Raw genomic sequence first — 12898 nt, forward strand, 5'->3', positions numbered from 1 at the left:
TTCAGGGAAATCTGTAGTTCTAAAACTATACCTGATTTGGTACCGCTGCTCATACAGACAATGGTCAGCAAATGCTGGCACAGCAAGAGCCTGTGAATCTGTGGAGATTGTCTTCTAGCAGTAAAGCACCCTGGAAAATGCATTTGGGACTAATTATGGCACCTTTTAGACTATTAGTAACCTAGCTTTAGGCCATCACTTTGAAGGCATGTTACATTCCTTCAAAAACACTCTGCAAATGTCCTGTTGCTTAAGAAATAGACATTGCATAGACAGGCTTCCTGGGTGATTTAACTAATGTGCTGCAGATTGTAGATAAACAAGATCCAATTATATCATACCTTTTCAAAATAAGGCAGTAATTATGTATATAAAAGTGAAATGTAAAAAATACGTTGCCATGTAGCTGTTGAGATAAGCCTTGTCACTACCCTGTCAAAGGAGTTGGAGAAGGCTGCTGATTCGCTGCAGCAAAGTAGAAAAATAATCATATATTGAAAATGCACAACTGGGAATCGGTAGATCTATTCTGGAATTTGCCCACAGGATTACTCTCAGAATTTGAACTGCACATTATACAGATTTTGAGTTTCTGTGACTTTCAGTCTGTTGTTCAATGTGTTGGTGTATAGTGGGATTATGCTACCTTTCCTGCTCAAAGCTTTGTTCATAAACAGATGATGCTCTAGTAATAATTACTCTAACACTTTAATAAGATAGCATACACTTTATTTTTCTCTTTTATTAGTTCACTTCCTGCTCCATTGTGTTTAACGTGTTAGCTGAGAGCAAAGTGAAATGAAAACAGTTTTTGGAGGACTGCAGGGAAGGAGTATTTCCTTCCTTAAGTGTCCTAAACAGACCTTTTAATTTCAGCCTATTGTTTTGTTGCTGCAGGGAAGGTGGGGGATTAAAGGTCAAGAATGCTAAGATCCTTATGATGGGGGCAGATGCAAGTGGTGTCCTGCTGTATGAAAACATTTTGAAAGCTGCTGATATGGAACTGCCAGGAAAACAGCAATGTAGTCTCGTAGCTGCTGGGCACTGCTTTCCTCAGCAGAGCATTTTAGCTGCTCTTAGGTTCCTGGGAGCAAATGGGGACTATTTGGGTGCTACTCAGCTGCTCTGATCACTGCATTTAATGTCATCTGGAGAATATTTTGAAGGACTATTTTAGCACAGTCAGTGCTGTGCTAAAAGTCTTCTGGTTTTCCAGTTTACAGTTATAGTTTTGGCCTGATCCTGAGCTATGATGTCAGGCTGCAATGAAATGGAGCACACAGCAGCATTGGAAGATGATTCTTGTTTAATAATAAGCAGTTGGTTAGGGATTTAATGGCGTGTAAAATGCAATGTTTGTAAGAGTGGACATGACTTTTTGAAAACAAGAGAGAGTACAACTGAAGTTAAGCTAATGCATTGTAAGACAGCATTAGATGCGATTTTATGTGTTGTCACAGTCTGGATAGCCATAAACTAGATGAAATAAAAGCTCTCTGAAACAAAAGGGGCATCTTGTGAATGGATTTTAGTTCTTCACAGGATATTAACAGCCCTTCTCACTGTTAGTATATCACAGTTAGAGACACGGCAGAAGTTGCATTTGTACTCCTCTTTGGACTAAGTCTGTTCAGGAAAACTGCTGTAGCCTGATCCGACCACCACTGTGGCAGAGAAGGTGCTTTCTTGGGGTTTTTTTGTTATCTACCTAATGCGTACAGGCTGTGTTTGTGTGAGCACGTGCAAGCATATGTAAAATGTGGACTGCTGCTCTTTGGTACTCTGAAGCACTGCCTCAGCATGGTCTTATCCAAAAAGACTTGCTAGCAAAACGACTGCAGTCCTGTACTCCAAAGGCAGTGTACCTGAGCGTACAGGAGTCCCTTCTTAAATCCACGTATTCAGTTGGGAAGGTGCTGTGATTTACAGATAGATGCAGAGTTTTGTCACATACTAAACTGAATCCAGTAAGTATATTTTACGTGTATGAAGTTCAGTTTAAAAAACTGGGGCTTTCATATCACGTACCTCTATGGCATTTTCCAGACTGCACCAACTCCTTTGGTTTTTGTAAGTTGACTAGAATACTGCTCTGTGTTCCTCCCTCGTTTGTTCTCTGGTAGCTAATACACAAATACGTACTGATAATTCACTTTCAGTTCAGATACGTGAATTTTGGATTTCTTGTGTAAAATGCAGTTGCTATTTACCTTGTTACTTCTCTTTAGAATTGGCCAGTCATGTGAACTGGATGGCATGATGGTGATCCCTCTGGTAAAGGTGTTGCATTCATTTTCAGGCAGGGCAAACTTTAAGATGACATTTTGCGATCTTACATGAGTAAGATTGGAAGAAACCTTTCTAGTGTCATCTTAGCTCTTTGGCCAAAATGTGAACTCTTCTATTCTTTTTGGCTTTGAAATGCTGATTCTAGCCTTCTTGTGGGTTCTCTAAACACCTTCTCAAATGACCCATTTTAATAACCCAAAAGCTATTATATAATGAGCAGCCATAATTTAGTCCAAAGCTCTAGGGGACCCTTGCAGTTCAGCAATGAATAGTTAATGCAGTATAATGTTTAGCAGGTTATTAGTTTTCACTGTACAAATGCTGATCAGGGAATGCTTTTATAAGGTGTTTAAAAGAAAATGTAATTAACTGGATGCGTGCTTCTGTTGCAGCTCAAATTGAAATTATTCCATGCAAGATCTGTGGAGACAAATCATCAGGAATCCATTATGGTGTCATTACATGTGAAGGCTGCAAGGTAAGCTTCTAAAATATTAAGTCTTAAAACGGCATTTAGCCTTCTGATAGTGATTATTTTCCTTCCTTTTTTTAAAGAGCAAGCATTGTGCCAAAGTTGAATCAGTGGATTCCATTGCAAAGAATATGAAATCAACTGGGGATTCAGAAGTACTGGTTTTACTTGGGTTTTAAATGAGGCATTTTTGTGACAGACACACACACACCCCGCCCCAGATTTCAGGACAAACTTCACAAATCCTGCAGTTCTGCAGTGTGTGCCATAATCTGTGTCTCTGTGAATAAGCAGCAGAGGTACAGGAAAGGTGATCTGCTTCTAGCATACCACGAAGAATCTGTTCTGTGGATTCGCTTGAGAGGGAGCTTGTGGCTTTCTTGAATCTCCCTCTCCATTTCTGCTTTGTAAATTGCTAAGAAGTGGTGTTGAAATACACTAGAACTCTCTGACTTCTCAGTCTTCTTTTGTAATCTGCTACAGTTACAAATCTTTTCTGTTTGGCAGGGAAGATATGTTGCACAAATAGCACTTGCTACTGGTGTTCAGCATACTCGGGTCTTCCTGTAAGCAGTGCCTATTCCTTACAGTGCAACCACTGCTGCGTGACGTCTAGACTTTGAATTTTTTTTCTGGATTTGTACCTTCAGTAATGCTAGTGAACAAGGATTACGCTAGAAGCGTTTATATTTTGGTTTTGCTGCGAAGCTAATCACTCCTTTTTATCACTAGTACAGAATTAGAGTGCTAGCTTGGGATGACATAGTGTGCACAGCTGTGCTGTAAGCTTGTTGCTTTCTCCATGTATGATGTGTTGCAATCCCATGCTGATAGTTTTTCTACTGCTAATCTACACTTTAGGTGTGAAGAATTTTATTTTTATAACAATTTTAGTCTGTTCTCTTGACATGCTTGATACTACCACCGTCTTCAAAAAGTAACTTCCTTGCTTTCACATTATAGAGGTTTCCTTTGTGTTTTTCCAAGGAAGATTTTTGTGTTTTCATTAACAGAATCTCTCAGTCTCATGGAAGTATTGGGAAGAAGGAAGGAAAAAAACCAACAAACCTAAGAATGTTAGAATGATACAGGAGCACCTTCTGCCCTTTGTAACTGCTGTTGCTATGGAAAATCCAAGAAATGCACTAAAAATACATTGATAATAAAGTGGTTACTTTTTTCAGCTTTATGTGGTTGAACAGCATTTATGAAATTTCAGCTGTGTGCAGTGGCAGACATTTGCAGTGAGAATTCTGCTGTATGACTATCTTGTCGAAGAATATTAAGTTATGTCCAAGGTCCGAGATGTCTTTAATCCTTAAATGGTCTAGGGCCAGTATAGCTGAGAGGCTGCCTCAAGATCCGTGGCGAACATTGTTGTCAAGAGACAGAGGTTAGCATAGTGCTAATGCTAGTCTATGCAGAAGAGGCCTTTCTCAACATGGCTTGTTGCAGAACAGGACGGGGCTGCCAAAGGGAAGGAAAGTTGCCAGCCACATTATCTTTTGCTTCATCTTCATGCAGTTCTTAAGCCTTTTCCCACTCCTAAGTCCTGTATGTGAGAAAAGCCCCCACCAAAAGCAGCAGGACGGCTGCGTGCAGGAGGAAGCAACAGAGCACACTGTACTCACAGGCACATTAGTTAGTACGTAGCTGGTAGGCACTTTGCACTGTGTGTAAGACAGACATACCCACTGAGCATTCCTCCGTCAGGGTGACTGTACTTTCCCGGGAATAAACACAAACGTGAGTTATTAGGAGAAGAGTCCTTTGTGTACCTCCAGCAGTCAGAACAACAGATGCTAGCCTGATAGTGAGAAATGGGTGTGCAGTTCCTTATGTTTTAGAACAAATTATTTTCCTTCGAATACTGTATAAATTGAGTTCTCTGGGAGCTCTGTGCAATCCTTGGTCTGCTTCTGAGAATCCCACCAGGACAGTCAGCTGGTGGGAAGGGGCAGAAGGGAAGGCAAGCAGGCCTCCCCGTATGCTCAGCACACTGAAACCCACTCGAACCTTGAAGGCAGAGTGTGCATTAATAAGTAAGACAGTGGCCCAATGGATGAAGTTAGGCGTTCTCTCCTTCTCTTGGAGTAGCAGAATAAAGTTTTCTAGCCATACAATTTCAGGCAGAATTTTAAAGCCAATAAATATCAACTTAGTTAACAAAAGTTATTTCCCTTTTAGAAAGGAGGTAACTCTGATGCTCACTCCTCTTTAATGCCCGAGCCCAGATGACCTGCAAGTAGTGAGAGAGAGGGGAGTGCTAGTGGGCACAAGTCACAGGAACAGTTTAAATGGTCATGACTGTCCTGGTTTTGGCTGGGATAGAGCTAATTGGTGGGGTTTTTTTCCTTCCTTCTTAGTAGCTAGAATAGTGCTGTGTTTTGGATTCAGTATGGGATTGATATGAGAAGAATGTTGATAATGTACTGATGTTTTTAGTTGTTGCTGAGAAATCAAGGACTTTTCAACTCCTTGTGTCCTGCCAGTGTGCAGGTACACAAGAAGCTGGGGGGGAGCACAGCCAGAGCAACGGACCCAAACTGGCCAAGTGGAATATTCTGTATCATCTAACGTCATGCTCAGAATATAGATAAGGTGGATTGGGAAGCTCCACTCGGGTTTTGGGGGTGGTGGTTTCAGGATTCTCTCTGGGATCACTAGTGGAGAACAGGCTGGACAATGGTGAGCAATCACATTGTGTGTTACACGTTTGTTTTTTCTATTACTACTATTATCATTTTTATTTTAATTTTATTTAATTTCAGTTATTGTTTTTATCTCAACCTATAAGTCCCCTCACCCCTCCAACCACCCCCCCTCCCATCCCCTGGGGGTGGGGGAGGGTGAGTGAGTGGCCATGTGGTGTTTGGCTGCCGGCTGGGTTTAAACCACGACAGTGACGTGGAAGGCATTTAAAATGCCCTGCTGCAGCAGATGGATTGTTTGTGCTACACTCTTCCACGGTAATGTCAACAAAGTCTCACCCAACAGAACTATTTTGGCTGGTGAAAAAGTTGGCATAGCCTGGCTTCTGCCAATCGAGCCAGGTGTGTATTGCTATGTTTTTTCCCCCAGCTCTTCTGTGGCTACGATCTCTGCAGGTTTGAGCATGCTTACATGGCTCTTCGTGTTATGCTACACCTTCCTTTGTAAAAAGTACTTTGCTAGGAAGACCTAGTTCCCAGTCCCGCGCTCCAATTCCCGGAGCCGACATCCTGCACCAACAGACAGTCCCAGAGAAGTCCGTGAGGTTCTGCACAGGCGCTACAAACCCGTCCGTGTGCGTTGGGCTGCGGGATCAGGGCCGCAGGCAGCAGAAGTGAACAGATGTGCTGCTGCCCTCTCAAGCCAGGCCTGGCAAGAATGATCTACAGGCAGCAACAGCAGCAGCAAAGTGGGATGTTTTCAGCTCTTAGTGGTTGTCGCTCCAGTTTGGTGTGAACTTCAATGTTACTTAAGTTAACATTACTATTAAGTGTTACTGTGTAAATACTAATAACCACCAGAAACAGGATTTATTTAAAACCTAAAGTTTTAGTTGCAAAGGCCTGCTTTGCAATCCTAATCTGTATCATGTGTGAAATCACAGACAAGCTCTTCCCAAAATGAATTTCACCAATCTTGTTGCTCTTCTACAGTGTGTGACCCATGCATTTCACATAATTGAAAGTTTTCTGACCGTTTTTTTTTTGTTATCTTGCATTTTACATAACTAGAATTGAAGATTGCTAATGAAGCCAAATAGTGTTTCTTGAGAAGTTTTCATTCCCTACTTTGCTGTGATGTTACTGGCTGGTTTTATGAAGTTAGTGGTTGTGTTTTGCACAAACATCACTGAGTACTCCCAACCCATCAACCTATGTAGCTGAATTTGAATCTGCCTTTAAAATTTAACATCCCATCCTCTTCCTCCCCCCCCCCCCCCCCCCCCCCCCCATGAAAAAATTAAGATTTTAGCCAGGCTCAGTCTTATACTTTATCTAGGAGGGCTCCTGTGGCTTATTATAAACAAAATAAATTCTAAGAGATGGTTTTTTTCCTATGCAACCATTGCTGATATCCAGTATACAACATATAATGGGGGAAAAGGGAAAATGAGATTAACCATATAAGACTTTTACTGAGAAGAATGACACAAAGACTGTACCACAACTCAGAAATAAAAGTTTACTCTCCTGTGTAAGACTGGAAATACTACTACTCTAGTAGCACTACTGAAAAAAATAGTTATCTGCATGGAGCACTTCGTCAGCCGTTAGTTGTGGGAAGCCATTAACAATCTTTTGCTCTATATTAGGGACCACGATGAGAAAGGAGACTGCTTTGTGTGCACATCCATATTCTTCTCGCATAGCCAAAAGTTGAATCCAGTTCAGTGCCAGAAAATACCCGAGTGCTTCAAAAGGACATAGCAAAGAGTTTAGTCTGAAATGAAGATGTTAATGAACTGTCTTTTAATTTGCAGATACAGTTACGTGCTTTTGCTGTCGACAGCATCAGTTCATGCCCAACTGACCCACAAATGCATTAGCGTGACCCCTCTCCTTACTTGGCTCTATGCAGTTGGTCTCATAAAACCATCCATGCAGGGCATTTCCGGGCATTTCTCACATTTTCAAAGATTTATAGGTACTGGCTTTTGTCTCTTGTGGCTTTTAAGACCTAAGATGGTCTTGTTCGTTGTAACTACAAGGAATGTCCATGTTTATTACTTCAGAAAACAATACCTGGCGTATTGTCCCTTCCTATCCTGTATTACTTTTGTTCATTCATTCACTTCCTCTACTAGCCAGCTTTTCATTGCTCTGTCAAACGTGGAGTGTCATATTGATGTTGCAAACATTTACTTCGAATTAATGCTTTTGAAGTTTTTTTCGTTTTTTGCATGGCCAATTTCAAGCAAGACATGTTAGAAAAGAGATAAGCCATGTTACAGAAAGGACTAGTCAGAAGACTTGTATAACCTGATAAACACAATCTTACTCCTGTCTTTATTACATATGTAAAACTGAACATTTTTTCTCTGTTTTCAGTGGCACTATAACTTTGTTATCAAATACTTTGTTAATAAAGTTTATTAAACAATATTGCTGCAGCACTCTCCTCCCTTTACAACTAAAATATGTGCTGATTGTCATACAAGGGTTAAAAATCCACTTTGAATGTTCACCTGTCTTTCATACAACAGTGTGTTTTTCTGATGTTTCTTTGAAGAAAATATGTGAGTTTGCTTTAGAAAACAGTAAAAGAATGACCCCCCCAACTAATTGTTAATTGCTCAGAATATTGCAAAACTTAATGATCCGTGGAAGTCTTTAAGTATTAGCCATAAATCATGGGATTATGAATAAGCCTTTGTTGTCACAGGCTTGCATACAGTCATTCCAAAACGTCTGCCATTAGGATGCAGCTAGGCAGCTGTCAGCTGTTTTCTTGTAATTAAACAGCCAATGAGCAGCTAATTAAGACATATGTGTATACAGAAGTGGAAGTGGGTATGTTAATGAACTGTAGGAATCAATTCATTAAATGAAAATTTGTCAAAAGACCAAACATGAGATCAGCATTTCAGCCTGTGCCGCAGTGGAGAGGGAGCCTGTGCTGTGCCGTTTGGGACATTAGGGAGGCACAACTGCCTCTTCCCCTGCGAAGGAGCAAGCTTAGACACAAATGTCTGTAATACTGAGCAGGGAAGTTATTGGAACTATTAATAGACTTTGCAAAAACTGCTATTTACATTTCAAAGTTCTCTTTTAACAAGTTGTTATTCAGGCTGACTTGCAGATGAAAAGTTCTTGTGCCCTTTTTTCCCAAACTTGATTTCTTGGCAGCATATGAAAAACCATATATTGTGTTGTATATAAATAGGAGTCTGAAATGCAGAGATGAAGCTAGGGCTTGTAATCTGCTCTGCTCTTCTCTGGCACCGGGTTAATACATCTACATAAAAAGGGAGCCATGCAAAGCTCAGTGATGCCTCATCACAATCAGCTGGCTCTTCAGTGCTGACCTCAGGAGGAGGCAGAGACCTTGGTTCAGAGCCTGCCATCGGTCAGACTGCTGTAACACAGTGACTTTGTTAGTGCAGCGGTAGTTTTGTTCATGTGTGTGACCATGAGGGGTCCACTCTGCCCATTAGGCAACCGGCTGCATGTGAAATAATGGTTGTGAACATGCATGCAATTAAAAGCATGTGGCCTGGGCTGGTTTGCATAATGCTTGAAATGTATACACGTGTACCATGCATGCATCCACCTCCTCCTTCCTGGTGGAAAAATTATAGCTAGCTCTGTGCCTCTGGCAAAAGCGAGGAAATAGAACAACAGCACAGAGCGTCTCTCCTTCTCTTCTTCTAATAAAGGGGTGGAAAAAACATCCTAGGAAGAAACTATAGTTACTTACAGAAGGCTCCTGTAATAAGGGCCTCCCCCCATGTCTTATAAAGATATGAGAGCCCAAGGACCACCAGAAGGTTAGAAAACTCGCCAGTAAATGACAACAATATAGAACTTTGATAGTTAAAAACCCTTCAGTTGAACTTCACCGTCAAGTCAATCCCAAATTTCAGGTATGTGTATTTCTGAGCTCTGGACAAGTTTAGATTCATTTCTGAAGTTTGAGGCAAGGCGTTTTTTTGCGTTAGCTACTGCTGATGTTTTCAACATGCCCATGTAACATTGTAGGGTTTGTTTTTAAAAGCACTCTACTGCATCTCTGGTTTGTAAAGTTCAAGTGCTTTTACAGGCCCCAGTTTCAGGCAGTTCTGCTCTATTGAAAATTTAGCTTCAAGCTGTAACTTAGCTGATACATTGTAGACTAAAATGTATTGAGCAGCTGTGTCTCTAGGGAAAATCTGGAAAAGCAAAAAGCCCAGTATTTTCTCCATTATAATACTAAAAATAATCCTCAGCTTGACAAGACTATTCTTAATAAATATGTCAGACTGGCAATACAGGCTCAGTATATGTCTCAGCTAAAGGAAAATGTATAGGTTATTGAGCCAGGCTCATTTTACATATTGACTAAAGCTGACTTTCAGGATCTCAGCGGCAGAAGATTTCGTACAGCTCGTATGTGAGTATGCCATTCAGTACAACTGTTAAAGTGTTGGAGAACTGAAATTTTAAGGGACTGATAATGCGGAGATGCCAAACTTTGATCAGTAAGTCCCTGGCCAGGTTGATACCTAATCCTGTTTTGTAGTAAATCGCGTTGCACTGGCACAGGTACCTGCGCTGGAGTGACAGGCTCCATGAAGGGTGCGAACAGAACTGGAAATGAAGCTGCCTACTTACCTAAGAGTTGATTCCTCCAGAGGGATCAGTCATGATGTTGGAACGGTAGAAATTTCCATGGTACTTCAGGTTTTCTTTAGGGTGAAACACAACTCAATCAGAGCTCAATACCTGCAATACTTTCAGTTTCAGTGACAGACATCTCACTATTGACAAACATTAAAAACAGCTGAAAGTTCAATCATATAGAAACAAAGACCAGAATAAACGGGTGAGAAACAATGTCCAGGAAAACAGGATTAAAGACAAGCGTCTTCAGTTTCCTCATGTTTTTTTATACTCCATGTTTCCCCATTAAAGCTTTAATAAAAGGGGCACAATCGACAAAGACTGGTGCCCTCATAAGATGGAGTGGGGGGGCTTTATCTCAGTGCTTTGTCATGTTTCTGTCTGCAGAAGTTTGCTAGGAAGCCTCTTGTCATGCAGAAGTCCTTCCCATTGTTTATTTCACGAAGTGTCTGGACAGAGTGTTCATGTGCTGAGGGACTCCAGAATGTGGCCTTTGAATAAATACAAAATTGGTTAAAGTCCAGCTTTAATTAAAAGGTGCCCAGCCTTTCTGAGGAAGTATTTTCTTTGCAGCGCTGTTAATTAATCTATTATGTGGCAACATAAAACTAAAATACTGTGCTCACTGGTCCCAAATGCCTCTTTAGAATGACTGCATCTTCACAGAATCCTTGTGAAGTAGGTATTACACACACACCAGCTTATGTTTGGACAGTCTGTGGCAAATAGATGAAATGAACTTCAAAGCAAACAGCTGGCATAGTGGTTAATAACATGCACCATTCTGATGGAGAGAACTAAGTTGTAACTCAGCACTAACTTTCTTTGTCTACCCATTGCAGTTGATTCAGAAAAGAGATAATACATAAAATCTGTTTCAGCTTCTCTCCTCCTTAAAAATCCAATCCTACACCGAGTTGAACAAAACCTGAGTTGTCAATGTCAAACTAATTAAGAAAAAACATTTCAAAAAATTATTCTTTGTAGAAGGAACTGCTGAGCAGCATCATGCTCTGTATTTTTGAACACGTACATCCATTGGTGAGGCTGAACATCAGAGCCTGCCATTGTCATCTCTGAAGAGCAGAACAGGGTAGCAGCTGTTGAATCCTCCCTATTTTGGAGATCTGTGCTGACCCAGGAAAGATAGGAGATCAAGAAAATCTAGGTCTGTAATTAGTTTTCTCTCATTTGGAAAGAATTGGTGCACCATCTAGAATCATAGAATCATTCAGGTTGGAAAAGACCCTTGGGATCTGTAAAATCAGTGAAAAAATGTGTAATTCCATTATGTCATAACATTTTCTTCCAAACTGTTTTCTGCTAGTTACTGTTTTTTGTTTGTTTCTAGGAAAAAAAAAAAACAAACCCTCGTAACTTCCTGTAGTTGACTGTAGTGCTTGAACTTCATTTTCTGTTGGGTATGCTACCTTTCAGTCTTTATTTGCTCTATTAGTTAACAGCCTCTTGACTTGTATTTTGCAATTCTATTGCAGGGCTTTTTCAGGAGAAGTCAGCAAAGCAATGCTACGTACTCCTGTCCTCGTCAAAAGAACTGTTTGATTGACCGAACTAGTAGAAACCGCTGCCAACACTGTCGATTACAGAAATGCCTTGCTGTGGGGATGTCTCGAGATGGTAAGCTCTGCTAACACATAGCTTCATTGCAAAAAGTAAAATAATGTTTAGTGTACCATGTGTTCGGCTGAAACAACATAGGATTTAAAAGTTAATTGTGCATCGGGCTGATAGTTGAGATCATTGAGTGGTTTTTAGATGTTGCTGTATATTCACGTAAATCTATATACATCAGGGCATATATGAACTTCCCAGATTATTTTTTTTTTCCTACTCATCTATTATAGTTCCCAGTTAAGAGCTTTGCCTCTGGTCACTTCTTGAAGCTGCAGTTTTCAGTCTAATGTTAATAACTTTCTCTATGTGTTCATTCCAATTTAAGTGACATACTATGGTTGCAAGTAACACTGATTGCCATATTGCTACAGATCAGAACTCTTTTACAATATGTAGAGAAGTTTAAATGTGTGTAATGAACAATGGAAAAAACACAAAGAGGAGATAGCGCAGTGTTTTGTCAAAGATAGAATTCTGAAGAAAATGTCTTCCAGTGCTGTTAGTATTAAGCTCAAAATTAGACCTAGTGTAATGACGAAAACCCACCTCTGTAAAATGGAAGCTTATGTAACTCAATTAGAACTGGATTTGCAGCTGATACTTGCACACCTCCCCCACAGATGTAGCAAAGCTGCCATCGCTTACCCAATTCGAAGATCTGACTCAGTCTTTTCCCCTGCCATAGTGACAGCAATGCTACATGTTCAACAAATACATATGCATTACTCTACGTAAATGAGGCCCGATTAAGGAGATTGTTTTCAGATTACATTTATTTCTTGAATTACATTGTCTTAATTTTTTTATTGGGCATGACACTAAGAACCTGAAATAGTTGATCGTGTAATGACTAGTCCCTCTGACATGTTTGCTTTCCTGTAGAAAAGTACAAGGTAGTAGTCACCTTCCTGAACAACGAGGCTTTTACAGCGGATACGGGTCCCAGAAATCACATACTATGTTCTTAGGAATTCCCTGGGTGTTGCAAACGAGTTGCTTCCAGCTTACGCTTAGTATTAATACTTCTCAAAGTGGTAATTTTGTGGAGAGAGATACATCCACGTGCACACACACACATATATATGGTTTTAACAGTAATTCTCCAGGTAAACATTTTGGCTTGTCACAGTAAGCTGCACTCAAAGCAGGTTCTGTGGTCCTTCCCATGTGCTTCAGTCCCCATACCAGTGAC

General features: G+C 40.5%; 1 protein-coding gene across 4 annotated transcripts in view; it reads left to right on the forward strand.

Annotated features, from left to right (window-relative positions):
- Positions 1-12898, forward strand: part of RORA (RAR related orphan receptor A) — a 383110-nt gene that overhangs the window by 349360 nt on the left and 20852 nt on the right. For all 4 annotated transcript variants that reach the window (XM_074879966.1, XM_074879970.1, XM_074879967.1 and 1 more), the window contains 2 exons: positions 2682-2767; positions 11568-11709. In XM_074879966.1, the coding sequence (XP_074736067.1) occupies positions 2682-2767; positions 11568-11709 (228 nt within the window). The remainder of the gene's footprint in view (positions 1-2681; positions 2768-11567; positions 11710-12898) is intronic.

Source organism: Strix uralensis, chromosome 11 (assembly GCF_047716275.1).
Source record: "Strix uralensis isolate ZFMK-TIS-50842 chromosome 11, bStrUra1, whole genome shotgun sequence".
In the NCBI taxonomy this organism is placed as follows: domain Eukaryota; kingdom Metazoa; phylum Chordata; class Aves; order Strigiformes; family Strigidae; genus Strix; species Strix uralensis.